General features: G+C 47.8%; 1 protein-coding gene across 3 annotated transcripts in view; it reads right to left on the reverse strand.

The window, feature by feature from the left end:
• The window catches only part of LOC119970046 (ADAMTS-like protein 1), a 343,924-nt gene that overhangs the window by 29,360 nt on the left and 297,074 nt on the right, over positions 1-17,490 (reverse strand). For all 3 annotated transcript variants that reach the window (XM_038803988.1, XM_038803989.1, XM_038803990.1), the window contains 3 exons: positions 11,947-12,075; positions 2,242-2,424; positions 436-570 (listed from right to left, as the gene is read on the reverse strand). In XM_038803988.1, coding sequence (XP_038659916.1) covers positions 436-570; positions 2,242-2,424; positions 11,947-12,075 — 447 coding nt within the window. The remainder of the gene's footprint in view (positions 1-435; positions 571-2,241; positions 2,425-11,946; positions 12,076-17,490) is intronic.

The raw sequence follows: 17,490 nt of genomic DNA on the forward strand, positions 1-17,490 counted from the left end.
CTTTATTAGTATTACAAGTCGGCTTACATTAACACTGCAATGAAGTTACTGTGAAAATCCCCTAGTCGCCACACTCCGGCATCTGTTCAGCTACACAGAGGGAGAATTCAGAATGTACAATTCACCTAACAAACACTTCTTTCGGGACTTGTGGGAGGAAACCAGAGCACCCGGAGGAAACCCACGCAGACAGGGGGATAACGTGCAGACTCCGCACAGACAGTGACCCAAGCCGGGATTCGAACCTGGGACCCTGGCGCTGTGAAGCAATTGTGCTATCTACTGTGCTACCAATTTAAAGGCAAGTACTGATTTAGTAATTTCAAAGTGGGTCACTGCAATCTCACATATAGGCAGTTAATTGCTGAGCGAGGATTGGAATGGATGTGCATTTTATATCACGAATGACACAATTCCATAAAATACGTCACTTACCAACCAGAACACTGCTTCCAGAACTCAACACTTCTTTATTCCCAGGAACGGTAGCAAATATCGTATGGGCACCAGAACCAGTCAGTGCAAACTGTGGGACTAAGTCTTTCAATTCTGGAGAAACTCTTGGTGGATCTGTCATGTATTGAATGTTGATTAGAATGTGTTTAACTGAAAGAATGGCAGAAATCAGATAGTTAAACTGCCCGTGACATTTGGCATGATGTTACTGAACCATGCTCCTCATCACACAGAAACTACACCTGCACATTTTATAATAAGATCATCAACTTATTGAAACATTCGGCACAGACTGCACGGTTCGATTTCCTCACATCAAACAGTCACAGTAACCATGGATACGTCGAAAAACCTTCAGTAGAAACAGAACATCGAAGAATATCAACTACCACAAGAAACAAAACAAAGGGCTGGGAGTATGGTGCTGTAAAATTATCATCATTACTTTGACCTCAATGTCTTTTTTTATAAATTTAGAGCATCCAATTTATTTTTTCCAATGAAGGGGCAATTTAGCACGGCCAATCCACCTACCCTGCACATCTTTTGGGCTGTGGGGGCGAGACCCACACAGACATGGGGAGAATGTGCAAACTCCACGCGGACAGTGACCCAGAGCCGGGATCGAACCTGGGACCTCGGTGCCGTGAAACTGCAGTGCTAACCACTGCGCCACCGTGCTGTCCTTCTTTGACCTCAATGTTAATATTGAATTAAATGGACAAGGGGGATGGAGGCAGGGACAAAGTCGGAACAGAAAGGGCGAGAACGGGAAGAGCAGGACATTGGACAGGAAAGGTGGAGGAAAGGAGAGCGAGGGAGAAGGCAGGACTGATAAAACCATAGGATCATAGAAAAGTTACAGCACAGAAGGAGGCCTTCGGTCTATCGTGTCCATACCAGCCTAAGGACACCCACCGAGGACATCTCACCTTCCTGCACCCAGTCCATGGCCCTGTAGCTTAGAGAACTTAAGGTGCAGATCCAGGTACTTTTTAAAAAGAGTTTAGGGTCTCTGCTTCCACCACCAACTTGGGCACTGAATTCCAGACTCCCACTACCCTCTGCGGAAAAACGTTCTTCCTCACGTCCCCTCTACACCTTCTGCCTCTTATCCTGAATCTATGCCCCCTGGTTCTAGAATTCTCCACCAAGGGAAACAATTTTATCCTGTCCACCCTAAATCTTACTCTCATAATTTAATTACGTCACCGCTCAGCCTTCTTTGTCGGAAAATAACCCCAATCTATCCAATCTCCCCTCACAGCCACACTTTTCTAGTCCTGGCAACATGAAGGAAGTGAGGATGAGGGAGGAAGAAAGTAAAAGTTGGAGATGGTGGGGATAGTGAGGGGGGTGAGGCAGGGGGGTGAGGTGGGGGTGAGGCAGGGGGGTGAGGTGGGGGTGAGGCAGGGGAGGTGAGGCGGGGGGGGGGTGAGGCAGGGGAGGTGAGGCAGGGGAGGTGAGGCAGGGGGGGAGAGGAACTGACCTGGAGCATTTTTATAGAGCCCAGAGGAACACAACAAAATCTGACATAAAAATGATGACATTTTGAGACAGACGACCCACCGTCACCATAAGCAGAGGAACAATTATCAATTGCCATAAACCACAGGAATCAGCCGATAGTGGAAACAGAATGTTTGAAGGCAGAGTGATGTTGGGAGAGAGCAATGACAATGCAGAGTTCTGCCTTCCACCAGGACTGTTCCTAATCATTAGAAATCTATAATGATGCTGATTAATTAGTAAAATTTGATGTCCTGAAGAAATGAATTTTCTTACCTTGTAATAGCAGACTTGTTGTTGCTGTCACATGGCCAAGAGTGTTTGATGCATGACAAGAATATAATCCCTGATTTGCTAAAGTAGCGTTAATTATTGTGAGATCTCCATTCTGGAAAACCTCAACGTTCCCATCAAGTGGGCCCTGCTCCTTTTTCCAGCTGATACTTGGCCCAGGAACAGCTACAAAATAATAAGGCCACAAAGAGTGAAAATAAATATAACTTCCTTTTAAATTTTGAGGATAAATTATAAAGACATTTTGCTATATATGCAAATTATATATGTGAAACAATCAAAGGTAAAGCTGGCTCTAAATAGTAAATTAAATCAGATCTATCTGAATGTGTGCGTTTGTATTTCCTCAAGTGGTAAATGAATGACTTTCCCAGTCTTTGTGAGTGAGTTTATCTGTATTTGTTTATTCAGTCTATAATCCTGGTGCTAACATTGGTTATTCCAACACTTGATAATCAGGCAATTTACTACAAAGAAATTGCAAAAAGCTTGTGCTGGCCAATTAGGGCAACACACCAATTTCTGCATCTTGTAATTAGTTCTCTATTCCTTCTAGAACTTTAGGACCATATTTTCCTCTGTATTTTCAAGTTTGTATGGCCAAAATTATAATAAAGGAAGGAAATCGGACCATGAACAACTATAAATTAAGATACATATGTGTATATTTATAAATGCTATCACTGTCAAAGGTGCTTTGAAAAGCGTTATTCATTAACCATTCAAGGGTTAAAGCAACAGTTTAATTACTGAAGATTACAAATGTTTGGTTTGTAAAACATTGCTACTGTCCTGGAAATCTCACTCCCCGTTTCTTTATAGACTATTTACCTTCACAATTCGGAGAATAATATTGAGGAGGAATGACACTGTAGGTAATCATACACCCGGCACTCGGAACTGAAACAACTATAGTCCGGACCACAGAGAAACATGAAATTCAGCAACCTTTGGTTTAACATTTTAAAATGCATTTGTTGTCCATGTTGCAGTGGTGATCAAACCAACCCTGGAAGTGATTTCTAACATTTGTTGTCAAGGAATCAAAAATAGAATGGTTTGTATCAGGTGTATTTACAGAAACTGCTCCTCCCACCATTCCTTCATGTATTAGTAAATGGAGGAAGGAGGTGACATGAATTCGCAGCAGCTCTGAGCATCTGGAATTCAGCACCATCTGGCTGCAATGTGTAATGAATTAGAATCAATTCATGGAGTTTCCAAACAGCCAAATTCCTGCTTAATGCAAATAGGGCAGAAGGAGGAAACACACGATTAATGTGCCCCCTCTTGCAGAGTATATGGAGACACAAGCAACTACCACCAATCAGGCACAGGCCCAATGAGTGGGAATATCTGCATCCTCCCCGGGGAGTGTTTTGCAGTGATGGGGACAGCCCGCTATTGGCTGGTGGTAGATCTTTTAGTCCTGCTGGTGGGTGCTCGCATTTGTAAAGTTGTAGTAAAGTAGATTTAAAAGTAAATAGATTGATTTTTAAAACTTTTGCATTAGGAGATAGATACTGACTTTGCTTTGCAGCTGTTAAATTTCAAATTGGAGTAAGATCTTCAATAACTTACATATAGGCAAGAAAAGGTTATTAAATTGTTTTTCACCTGAAAGGAGAGGCAATGGGAAAACATGAAAGACTTTTATATGTTGGAAACATTGAGCTCAAAGAAGTACTGAGGAGAATGGAATTGAAGATGAAAAGAAAAAAGAGTATTTAAGGGAAGATGTTGAGCTGAGTGGTGGCAGAGCGGGACATCCTGGGATCAGCCCTGTGTTGAGAAATGATGTGAAATCCGTCCAGAAACCAGAAAGGTATTTGTTTCAGAGGCAGTTTTATTTCTGAGTTTTCTTGGATTTCCACAGCCGAGAGGGAGAGAGTTTGGGGCGTATTGTGGCATACCTTTATTAAAGTAACAGCAGTTTTGCCTTGGGTTATATTACTGGATTTTTAGAGTTAAATTACACAAGGGAGTTTTGCCAAGGTGCTTTCTTGTGTGTTCTGACTAGGTGGGCTCTTTTGAGGAGGTTTCGTAGGACTGTTTTAACTGTGTAACTTTAATCTTGTATACTTAAGTTTTCTTTCCTTGTTGTTAATAAATATTTTAATTTTTAAAATCCAAAAAGTGTGACTGGAATTCTATGCTTCTGGGACCAGTAGATTTCTCCTCGTTTCCAGAATTTAAAAAAGGTTGTGATCAGTGAGACAAGTTTCCCTCTGAGGTTTGGCTGGCTCACAAATAACTGTGGTTGTAACAAATTATCACACAATTTGTTCAAATAATAATTAAGCACTTGATTTGTATATCATTTTAGTTTCTTGCACGGTGCTGATCCTGAGATCTTCTTCATAATGTAGGCTGGCTAAAATTTCTCAAAACCAGTTTGTGAATGACTCTTGCTAAGAACACCTTTTACATAAATGTGGGCGCTGTGCAAGTCCATTAACCCATAGACCAGTGGTTGCACTACAAGAGCTCATTCACTCATGACTGTAGACAAGTGCAGATCAAGTGCTCAGAAATTGCTGCTGTCCCTCAAAAATTGCCCTGGGATATTTTGCAAATGATTAATGGATGACTAGGTTTAAAATAAAATTGTCTGCTCCAGCACTGACCAGATCTTCCAGTCTCTGGATCGTCAGAGATTAGATGTAGGGCCCAAGATGTGCACCTTGCAGAAATCCTGATGTGTCAATTCGGTGGGAATTTCCCAGGAAGTTTGGAATTCCAATGTGCATTCCCCTGTTCCTTGCATCCTCAGCAAATGCCCCAATTCTAAGTTGGAGACTTTGGACAATATCATGGTACTTATCTCAATAGTTACTCAGGTATTGTTAGACAGGAAAACTCTAGTCTAATTCCTGGGTAACTAGGGTCTAACTCCTGGGTAACTAGGGAACTGCCCGCACCCTTCCATCTTTCACACTGACTATCCGACTATCCCCAGCTCCCAACTATCCTCCTGACCAAATTCCCCGACAAGACCCAACTCCCTCCCTACCCAGCTGCACCCCACCCACCTCATCTATTTACCCACTTACCTCATCCACTGATCCATTCACTTATTGATCCACTCATCCATTCACCAACAATTTAATCTCCCATGTGGCTGTTAGGGTTGATAAAGGGGCCTTGGCTTGTCATCCCTCCCATGCTACAGTGCTGCTATGGAGTTGTCTGATGGATGTTGTGATCGGATTTCCATAAACACCAGGCTTGGGAAGACCCAGGTCGGTGTGGAAATGTTGGTGTGGAGCTGCAATCCGATGATGAATGTCTCCAGACAGGACGTTAATCCCAATTGTCATGTCCATTTCCATCACAAATGGCTCCAGCAGAGGGCAGCAGAGTCTTTGTAAAAAAGTATACAAGTTTTTTGATGTCAAAAGCTCCAAGCAGCCAATCAGAGATCGAGGTAAATGGGGAGGTGGACGGGGACCATGCAGAGGTCCTGAGGCACAAACACCTGCGGAAATTTCCCACAAAGTTTAAACTTGCATTGCACTGATTTCCTCTATCTGGGATCTTCCAAAGATTCAGTGTCAAAGGCTTGGGTCGGATACTCAGACCTCACCCAAGGGTGGGTGGGGGCAGTCACTCTCAGGCCAGGGTGGGGGAGTCACTCTCAACCAGGGCGCGGGGGGGGTCTCTCAGTCCAGGGCGGGGGGGGGTCTCTCTCAGTCCAGGGCGCCGGGGGGGGTCTCTCTCAGTCCGGGGCGCGGGGGGGGTCTCTCGCAGTCCGGGGCGCGGGGGGGGTCACTCTCAGTCCAGGGCATGGGGGGGTCTCTCTCAGTCCAGGGCGCGGGGGGGTCTCTCTCAGTCCAGGGCAGGGGGGGGGTCTCTCTCAGTCCAGGGCAGGGGGGGGGCTCTCTCAGTCCAGGGCAGGGGGGGGGGGTCTCTCTCAGTCCAGGGCGCGGGGGGGTCTCTCTCAGTCCAGGGCAGGGGGGGGTCTCTCTCAGTCCAGGGCAGGGGGGGGTCTCTCTCAGTCCAGGGCAGGGGGGGGGGGGTCTCTCTCAGTCCAGGGCGCGGGGGGGTCTCTCTCAGTCCAGGGCAGGGGGGGGTCACTCAGTCCAGGGCAGGGGGGGGCACTCTCAGGCTGTTGGGGGGGTCACTCAGTCCAGGGCAGGGGGGGTCACTCTCAGGCTGTTGGGGGGGTCACTCAGTCCAGGGCGCGGGGGGGTCTCTCTCAGTCCAGGGCAGGGGGGGGGTCTCTCTCAGTCCAGGGCAGGGGGGGGTCTCTCTCAGTCCAGGGCAGGGGGGGGTCTCTCTCAGTCCAGGGCAGGGGGGGGGGTCTCTCTCAGTCCAGGGCAGGGGGGGGTCTCTCTCAGTCCAGGGCAGGGGGGGGTCTCTCTCAGTCCGGGGCGCGGGGGGGGTCACTCTCAGTCCAGGGCAGGGGGGGGGCTCTCTCAGTCCAAGGCGCGGGGGGGTCTCTCTCAGTCCAGGGCAGGGGGGGGTCACTCAGTCCAGGGCAGGGGGGGTCACTCTCAGGCTGTTGGGGGGGTCACTCAGTCCAGGGCGCGGGGGGGTCTCTCTCAGTCCAGGGCAGGGGGGGGTCTCTCTCAGTCCAGGGCAGGGGGGGGTCTCTCTCAGTCCAGGGCAGGGGGGGGGGTCTCTCTCAGTCCAGGGCAGGGGGGGGGTCTCTCTCAGTCCAGGGCGCGGGGGGGGTCTCTCTCAGTCCAGGGCAGGGGGGGGTCTCTCTCAGTCCAGGGCAGGGGGGGGTCTCTCTCAGTCCAGGGCAGGGGGGGGGGTCACTCTCAGTCCGGGGCAGGGGGGGGTCACTCTCAGTCCGGGGCAGGGGGGGGTCACTCTCAGTCCGGGGCAGGGGGGGTCACTCTCAGTCCGGGGCGGGGGGGGTCACTCTCAGTCCGGGGCAGGGGGGGGGTCACTCTCAGTCCGGGGCAGGGGGGGGGGTCACTCTCAGTCCGGGGCAGGGGGGGGGTCACTCTCAGTCCGGGGCAGGGGGGGGGTCACTCTCAGTCCGGGGCGGGGGGGGTCACTCTCAGTCCGGGGCAGGGGGGTCACGCTCAGTCCGGGGCAGGGGGGTCACAGCTCCTTGTTGAAAGCCTTAACCAGGAGCGGCCCCTGTAACTCAGTGAACTTCATATAACAGTCCACTGGGAACCCATCAGGTCCCGGGGCTTTACCCGATTTCATCGCCCCCAGTCCATCTATCACCTCCCCAAGCCCAATCGGGGCCCCCAGGGCCTCCACCAGCTCCTCATTTACCTTCGGGAACTCTAGCCTTCCCAGGAATTGATTCATGCCCTCCTCACCATCCGGGGGTTCCGACTCGTATAGCCGGCTCTAAAATTCCCAGAATACTTCATTCTCCGACCCCGGGTCCGTCAACGTCTTCCCCCTCAAATCCTTTATTTTCCCCATTTCTCTCGCCGCCTCCTGCTTCCTCCGCTGCTGTGTCAGCATCCTGCTACCTTTCTCCCCATGTTCATATATTGCCCCTTTTACCCTCCTCAGCTGACCCTCTGCCTTTCCTGTGGAAAGGAGCCCAAACTCCATTTGAAGTCTCTGACGCTCCTTCAGGAGCTCCTCATTCGGAGACTCTGAGTATCTCCTGTCCACCTGTAAGATTTCTCCTACCAACCTGTCCAGCTCCGACCGCTCAGTTTTATCACTGTGGGCTCGAATCGAAATACATTCCCCTCTAATGACCGCTTTCAGTGCCTCCCAGACCACCCCAGTTGCAGTCGCTCCTGTGTCATTGATCTTTATATACCCCCGAATGGCCTCTCTCACTCACTCACAGGTCTCCTCATCCACTAACAACCCTGTATCTAGTCTCCACTGTGGGCACTGGGGCATTCCAGTGTCTGCCAGTAGGTCTATCCAGTGTGGTGCATGATCTGAGACCACAATTGCTGAGTACTCGGTGTTCTCAACCCCTGCTAGCAGTGTTTTATCTAGCACGACGAAATCTATCCTGGAGTATGCCTTATATACATGGGAGTAGAATGAATATTCCCTGCTCCTTGGTCTCTCAAACCTCCACGGATCCAATGGAGCAACAGAGTCACAGGATCACTAATTAGTTTTAACAACAAGAGAAAAAAACATTTATTAAACATGGAAAAATTGAATTATGATACAATATACCTTTACTCCCCTCTTAGTTTAACAATTATACACTGGTTTTAGAATTAATACGGATTACAAATTAATTAACACAGTGTCCCTTTTAATCACACAGGATGTCTATGGACAAATATCTCTCCACCCTGTATCACAAGTGAATGTGTGTGGAGATGCCGCCTCACAATCCCCCCAGAAGATTTTCATGTAACAGTTTCAAACCCTACTCCCAAAAATATGCTTTAAAATCTTTAAGGGTGCTTTCCCTTGCTGCTTGCATTCTGAAATCCAGAACTGGTTTTCACAATTACACTTTTAAACAAAGCTTCTGCTCAACTTTTAACATCAAATCCAGTCCAGGATTTTACACCAATCCCTTTGGGATTATTTGTCTTGACTGCTCACAATTGCTTTAACTCTCGATTCCCAGATGGTATTAAACTGGTATCAGATGTTTGATTTACTTTTGAAAGCACCTGTCCCACTTTAAATCTGGTTACTGCAATTGTTTCTTTAATTCAGAACACTTTGTTTACTCTTTCTTGAATTCTTCTGAACAATACCTTGGTCTTGATTCACTTAATGCCAGTAATCTTAAACATTCTTTCTGTCCCAATTCCCTGGTTATCTGGACTGTAACTTGTACTTTAGGAAGACTGCCTCTTTGCAGTTCCTCCCTTGTCCAATCTTTCCTCTGGCAGAATTGAAAGATGTTCCCTCCCCGATGGCCTGTCCACAACTGCAAACAAATCAGCTAAATTACAACTTAAAAGCTTCTCTACTTTATCAGGCCCCAGTTTCTAAGCAACCATTACTGGTTTATTTATTATTCACACTGTAGCCCTCTCGAAGCACCATCGAAACTCAGTTGGAATTTAAACAACCCCCACACATACAAACACCTTTGTCCAGCATGAATCTAACCATAGTTTCTACCCTTCCAGCCACAGGAACATTAAATTAAACCCAATTAAAACTGTACCTTATTTCTAATGTTGACATAAATCCCTTAAAACACCTTTGTTTTCCTAACACAGATGGGTTACTCATGCTAAATCTAGTACTGGGTATGTTACAGCATCATCCCAGAGGCAACAGATGCACCAAATCAAACCACAATGTTAGGTTTCCTCCCAAAACATCAGATCCCAAGCTGCAGCTAATAGCTTTTAGAGAATTACATAGAACAGTACCGCACAGAACACTCCCTTCGGCCCTCAATGTTGTGCCGAGCATTGTCAGAAACCAAGATCAAGATATCCCACTCCGTCATTCTGGTGTGCTCCTTGTGCCTATCCAATAACCGCTTGAAAGTTCCTAAAGTGTCTGACTCCACTATCACAGCAGGCAGTCCATTCCACATCCTAACCATTCTCGGAGTAAAGAACCTACCTCGGACATCCCTCCTATATCTCCCACCTTGAACCTTAGTTATGTCCCCTTGTAACAGCTACATCCACCCGAGGAAATATTCTCTGAACGTCCACTCTATCTATCCATCTTATAAACCTCTATTAAGTCGCCTCTCATCCTCCTCCGCTCCAAAGAGAAAAGCCCTAGCTCCCTCAACCTTTCCTCACAAGACCTATCCTGCAAACCAGGCAGCATCCTGGTAAATCTCCTTTGCACCCTTTACAATGCTTCCACATCCTTCCTATAGTGAGGTGACCAGAACTGCTCACAATACTCCAAATGTAGTCTCACCAGGGTCATGTATAGTTGCTCTTCCATCTTGGTTGCCCTTAGAAAAGCATTTTACAAATCCACCACTTCGACCATTGAGAAGGACAAGGGCAGCATATACATGGGAACACAATCACCTGGAAGTTGTCCTCCAAGTCTGACTTGCCATACACCATTCCTTCACTGTCACTGGAACTCCCTCCCTAACAGCACTTTGGGTGTACCTACACCTCAGGGACTGCAGAGGTTCAAAAAGGCCACTCACCACCACCTTTTCAAGGGTAATTAGGTTTGGGCAATAAATACTGGCCTGGCCAATGAGGCCCACATCCCATGAACAAATTAAAAATCAATTGTGCTGAGGGAATTCTTGGAGAAGCTGAAAGTGGGAATGTTTCACAGAGTAAAGCCCCACCCTCTCGAGTGGTATCCAAAAAGGATTTGATATATCACAAAGTGGATGATGGCATCATGAACATCTACCAATCTGCTCCAGATAACTCATTGAATCCAATGTGGGTGCAGTGACCACATCCCTCCCAGCTCTTGGTAACTATTTGAAGAGAATGATGAACAGTGGCTTCTGAGAGGCAAGTCTGCAATTTCTCAGCATTTTCCGGGTTTAACTGACAGTGTCAAGTCTGCTTGTTGCCATGAGATGTCCCTTTAAGAAATGTTTTTGTCTTATCACATGGCTTCAGTGATGTCATTGTGTGGGTGGAGCTGGGCTGTGGCTCTGAGTTTTTTGCTTTAGTTTTCACATTTGGCTGCTGGATTCAGACAGAGATGTCTTGTCTTGTCTCTCTATCCTCATTTTAAAAGCTGTTTCCAGGCCTCTCAGAAGCCACTGTTCATCATTCTCTTCAAATAGTCACCAAGAGCTGGGAGGGCTGTGGTCACTGCACCCACATTGGATTCAGTGAGTGGAATGGAGCAGATTGGTAGACGTTCATGATGCATCGCCAGACAGGACACCACCACTATAAAGCCCACAGGGCATTAAGGCTCTCCCTCTCTCACAGGACATGGCTAGCGAGATAGTCACAGTGCACACGCCAATGAACATCATCACCATGTGGTAGAGACCTAGTCTAGTCAAGCCAGTAGGGGGTTATCAGTTAGGTTAATAGAGTGTCAACCCACAGCAGATTATGTACAGCAATCAACAGGTTTAATAAAACAGTGTTGGACCATCTCCTGTCGGAAGCCTGTTTTTCATTTTACTGCATCCAGTTGCAGTGCATGTTAGACCAGCACAGATAACACATCACCATGGAGGCAGCATGATCTGTCGACTCTGGTGAAAGACATTCCTCGAGCCAATCCTCTCCTCACCACAGATCCTCCGCCAGTTCTTCCTCCTTGTTTGCATGTATATCGGCACTCGCACAGTCAACACCCTGGCCAGGGTTCCCTTACTGAAGGACAGGAAGTAAAACAGTTCCCTGACTAAACCTGCTCAAAGGCAGCTTTCAGGATCCTTTCTTGGTGCCACAGCTGAGAATAGGTTTTTCTAACAACTTCAGCAAAAAACAACTTCAACTTCAAAGCTTCTGCACTGGACCTGGTTTGAGAATCAGTCTGTATCTTTACACTTTTCTACAAGAATACAAGTGGTATCCTGATGTGAAACACAGAACTGCAACTATTTCCTCATGGAGAAATCTCAGAATGTTGTTGAATAATACAATTTAACCACTTTCCAAAGGAATACCTTACTCCGCAGCGAGGCAGGATCACTTTAGCTGAAGGGCTACGAATGGATTTCTTGGGATAATTTTGAGTAAAGTACAATTCATGCGAAATCTCTGCCCCTCAAAACAATAAAATGCGTAAAACAATTGTAGATAATGATTTGTTCAATTGTTGTTTGAAACAATGTGCATTAATGAACGACGGTCTTACCAGTGACGTGGCACAGGATGGTGATATTGGCTGTCAACCTCGCTTTCACAACACTTCCCACATCCACCCTGACCGATGTTGAATTAAAGTTTACCAAGTCATGTTTGGACACTCGAATTACTGGCTTCCCTACAGAAAACAAAACAGATGGCTTGTTATGTAATCATTAAATATTGAGGAAACTTCAAAATAATGAACCATAATTTCCAAACAAAAACATGGAATTTAGTGCAGGTATCACCACTTACATTAATAATTGTAGTTTCTAGGATTCCATAAGAATCACTGAATCTTTACAGTGCAGAAGGAGTCCATTTGGTCTGTCAAATCTGCATCATCCCTATGAACGAAAAACCTACCTAGACCCACTCCCTCTCTCTATCCCCATAACCCCACCCAACCTGTATATCCCTGGACACTAAGGGACAATTTAGCATGGCCAAACTACCTAACTTGCACACCTTTGGACTGTGGGAGGAAACTGGAGCACCCGGAAGAAACCCCGCAGGCACAGGAAGAATGTGCAAATTCCACACAGACAGTTACCCAAGGTCGGAATTTAACCCAGGTCCCTTGTGATGCACTATCAATTACGACGAGATGAGAGTAGAGAGTAATCAAGGCTTTATTAAGCAGAGATGTGTTGCCTCCTGCAGCTGCTGCCGAAATGGCTGCAGCTTGGTGAGCACGCACATTTATACTCCGCCTACTGGGAGGAGCCAGCAGGGATCTACCCCCGTACCTGTGGTACAGGAGCCTTACCGTATTACCTCTAATACACGTATTATACAAACAGTGGTGACTACCACTTTCACCCCCTGTTAAAAAAAAAGAGTCCAGTGGGCATGTTTGAAAAAACTATTTACAAGTATGTGAGAATTTAAAGTTTACAGTCGTTTGAAAAATTCACAAATTTAGCCGGTCGGGTGCCATGATCCTCCGCTGAGAGCGCCGCAGTCCCGGTGGTGATGCAGGTGCCGGCTTGGTCGCCTGTGACTCTGGGAGCGTGTTGTCCTCATCTTCATCCCCGGGTGGAACCAGTGGGAGGACGGATCACCCTGGGCGGGGGCTGTAGTGAGGTGCGCTGGGGGGAGGGTGGGTGGCGCCGGGGCAATCAGAGGGGGGGCTGCCGAGTTGGGTGGGGATCCAGTTGGTGCCAGGTCCCTGAGGGAGACCTGTGTCCTGGCGGCAGTCGGGGTTCGCCACGTAGGCGTACTGCGGGTTTGCATGCAGCAGCTGTACCCTTTCGATCAACGGGTCCACCTTGTGGAGCCGCACGTGTTTGCGGAGGAGGACCGGTCCTGGAGCTGCCAGTCACATTGGGAGTGAAACCCCGAGGTGGACTTCCGTGGAGGGGTGGATGAAGCTTTCCGTGCTCCCGGAGTCAGGAAGGCAGGATGTCTTGTGCCCATCGACTTTCACCGTCGTTGTTGCAGTTGCGAGGTTGTGCAGCTGGGACTGGTCGAGCGTGATGGAGGCGAGTTGCGGCTGGTGTTGGTAGGTCCCGGGCTGGTCAGCGGCGGTGGCAGGCGATGAACGGCCAGATGAAGTCCCCGACGAGCAGGGGTCATGAGGCGCTGACCAAAATGGCGTCGATGATGGCGGCGCCCACGGGGCCCATATGGCAGGTGTCGTTAAAGATGGCGGCGCCCATGGGCTGCACGTGGTCTGCTGGGAGGAAGATGGCGGCGCCCGCGGGCCACACGTGGGGTGTTCAGGAACACTGGGCCTATGTACAGCAGCGATCGACCAGGCCTGGCACACGGCAGTGAAATGTCCCTTCTTTCCGCAGGCCTTGCAGGTTGCACTCTGCGCCGGGCAGCGTTGTCGGGGCTACTTTGTCTGCCCACAGAAATAACACTTGGGGCCCCCCGGGGTTGTCTGGCTTCCGCGTGGCGCAGGCTTAGGGTTGGCTGAGGGCGGCCGCTGGTGGGGCCCACAATGTCCATGAGGGCGCTGTGCGGTCGGGGGCATATGACTATGTTAAGGGAGGCTACCGTTAGCGAGTTAATGAGTTGCCTGGTCGCCACGAGGTCAAGCGTACCCCCTAATAGGCACTGGCGGATGTACGCCGACCCCATGCCCGTAACAAAAGCGTCTCTGATTAAGAGTTCTGTATGTTCAGCAGCCGAAACTGCCTGGCAATCGCAGTTCCTCGCCAGGATGTGCAGGGCACGCCAGAAATCATCTAATGACTCACCGGGGAGTTGCTTCTTCATGGATAGGAGGTGCCTGGCGTAGAGTTTGTTGACCAGCCGGTTATAGTGTCCCTTCAGAAGCTCCATAGTTTCAGGGTAAGTGGCCGCATCCCGGATAAGGGGAAAAATCTCAGAGCTTAGCCGTGAGTACAGGATCTGAAGCTTCTGTGCGTCCGAGGGCTGTTCAGTCGCTGACCTGAGGTAGCTTTCAAAGCAAGTTAGCCAGTGGTCGAACGCCGACGCGGCGTTGTCTGCTTGAGGGTGCAGCTGTAGGCGATCTGGCTTGATGCGTAGTTCCATCGCTGTAATATCTCTGCTTAATAAATTGATGCACTATCAATTATGACGAGATGAGAGTAGAGAGTAATCGAGGCTTTGTTACGCAGAGATGTGGAGCCTCCTGTAGCTGCTACCAGAAATGGCAGCAGCTCGGTGAGCACGCACATTTATAATCCGCCTACTGGCCGGAGCCAGCAGGCAGGGATCTACCCCCGTACCTGTTGTACAGGAGCCTTACCGTATTACCTCTAATACACATATTATACAAACAGTGGTGACTACCACACCTAGTGCTGGGAGTTATGGTGCTAACCACTGTGCAGCTTCGGGCTCAATTGACCCAACAACTGAAATCATTGCTAATGAGTTTTTATGCCCAGTTAGAAAGCGATAAATTGTCAATGCATAAACAGGTAAAACAATCAGTTATTTCAGCAAACCAAATCTAAACTAAACTAAATTTCTTCTCTCCAGTTCACAATGTATATTCAAGGATTCACATTAGGGAGGCTGCTATTAGCAGGGTCAAGGAAAGCAGATTATTCCACCATCGCTATTTCGGATAATGGCCGGCACTTGGTGGATATAGTGGCAGAAGGGGCCGATTTGAAGATCGGCTTGGTGGATGATTTGGGATTGTTAGCAGATTCAAGCATTTGCGAAAAGAGATGCGGATTATTGATGAATATATGATGCACAATAATAATGGAGAGATTTCTCCCTCAATGGTTTAGGAAGCTCTAAAGGCAGTAGAGCAATGGGGGAAGGGGGTGGGAGAAAGAGACGATCTGATACAAGGCTTAGATGCACAAGGAGGTAAGGGAACAGCAACAATGACTAATGGACAAAATTTGGTAGGTGGATGGGATGGGGACTCCACGGAATAACTGCGGAGTTATTGATCAGCAGGAAGGAGCTTCAAATGAAGTTTAATTTGTTATTGACTAGGAAAGCGGTACGCCAGTTAAGATGGGCTCGAGGGGCAGAGTATGAATATGGGGACAAAGCTAGTCAGATGTTGGCAAGGCAACTTGGGTGTCAGGTGGTCTCGAAGGAGATTATACAGGTCTGGGTTGAAACAGGAAGATTGGTGTCAGGTAATAAGGTGTTCAAGAAATTTTATAGAAATTTGTATAGATCAGAGTCCCCAGGGAATGGGTGGAATGTGCAAAATTCTTTCAAGGAATTTCCTATTCTCGATGAAGAAGATAGGGCCAGACTGGAGGGCCCATAGGTGCAGAGGAAACCCATATTGCATCGGGCATGATGCAGATGGGTGAGGCAGCTGGATCGGATGGTTTCCTGGTGGAATTTTATAAGAAATTTATGGATAAACTGGCGCCATTACTGGTAATAATGTTTGAAGATGCAGTGAAAAGGGGGGTATCCCAGAGACGATGAAGCAAGCTTCAATTTCACTATTGTTGAAAAAAGATAACGATCCGTTGGAGTGTTGGTCGTATCGACTGTTTTAATTTAAAAATGTATATTATTATTGAAGTTTTACATTTTTACACTGTACGTTCGTGAAAGGTAGATGAGACAGTTACAGTTTACAAGTTGTTCTTTTTCTATATCACCCCCCCCACACCCCACCCTTCTTTCGCCGTTTCAGGATCTTTTCCTAGGCCCTTTACTTCACTGTGGGATGTTGTTCAGTGTTTATCTGTGGACAGTGCCCTCCTTCCCCCTTCCCTCTCCCTGTCACTTGTCCCCCCTCCCTCACCTTCTTCTCTCCTCTTCCCACCCTGCTTTTGAGGATTGTCTTCCATGTGGCCTCGTGCTGGGCCCTCGCCCAATATCATTACTAAATGTGGACGTTAAGATATTGACAAAGGTATAGGCTCTCAGATTAGAGAATTACCGGAAAGTAGGGGAAGTCCAGATGGGATTCATAAATGGGAGACGGTTAGCTTTGAATATATGGTGCCTTTCAAACATGGTTTTGACTCCAGCAGAGGGGAAGGAGCAGAAGGCGATACTAGCATTAGATGCAGAGAGGGTGTTCGATTTACTCGAATTAAAGTATTTGTTTGCAGTGTTGGAACAGTTTGGAATTGAGCCTAAATTCGCAGCTTGGGTCAAATTATTGCACACAGATCCAAGGGAGAGTGTATGAATGAACAACATGAGCTTGGAATACTTTCAGTTACAGAGGGGAATGAGAATGAGACAGGGCTGCCCCATGTCCCCTCTACCATTTAGTTTAGCGATCGAGACCTTGGCCACTGCGCTGCTCAGCTCGAATAATGAGGGAGCGGGGGCGGAGCACGAGATATCATACGATACAATTTACTTTTATATATATCTGACCTGATACCTATGATTGGAAACATTATGGGGCTACTCACTGGGAAAAGTGAGTGCTTTTCAACCTCAACACCAAGGGAAATAATAATAATCTTTATTGTCACAAGTGGGCTTACATTAACACTGCAATGAAGTTACTGTGAAAAGCCCCTAGTCGCCACATTCCGCTGCCTGTTCGGGTACACAGAGGGAGAATTCAGAATGTCCAATTCACCTAACAGCATGTCTTTCGGGACTTGTGGTAGGAAACCAGAGCACCCGGGGGAAACCCACGCAGACACGGGGAGAACATGCAGACTCTGCAGAGACAGAGTGACCCAAGGCGGGAATCAAACCTCTGGCGCTGTGAAGCAACAGTGCTAACCAGAGGGACAGAACATAGGAAAGGTGACATTTTGATCAGTAACGAACCACTTCAGATACTTGGGAGCACAGTTAGCTCGAGACTTGGCTCAGATCCGCAAATTCCGTTTTACAAGCCTGACAGTGAGAGGTAAGGAAGATGGGATAATCGCCCCTATCGCGTTGTCGGCTGAGAGCAAGTGGTAACAATGAACGTTTTACCACGGTTATTATTTTTATTTCAATGTCTCCCGGTCTTTTTTTAATCGGGGTAGAAAGATTAATCTCTTTGTTTATATGGGCAGGTGGGGTTCCGAGGAATCTTAAATCATTCCTTCACTCAATTGGACGGACTACTCCTGCCGAATCTTCGGCACTGTTACTGGCTGGCGAATGCAGAGAAGGTTCGGTGCTG

The sequence above is a fragment of the Scyliorhinus canicula genome, chromosome 8 (assembly GCF_902713615.1).
Source record: "Scyliorhinus canicula chromosome 8, sScyCan1.1, whole genome shotgun sequence".
NCBI lineage: Eukaryota > Metazoa > Chordata > Chondrichthyes > Carcharhiniformes > Scyliorhinidae > Scyliorhinus > Scyliorhinus canicula.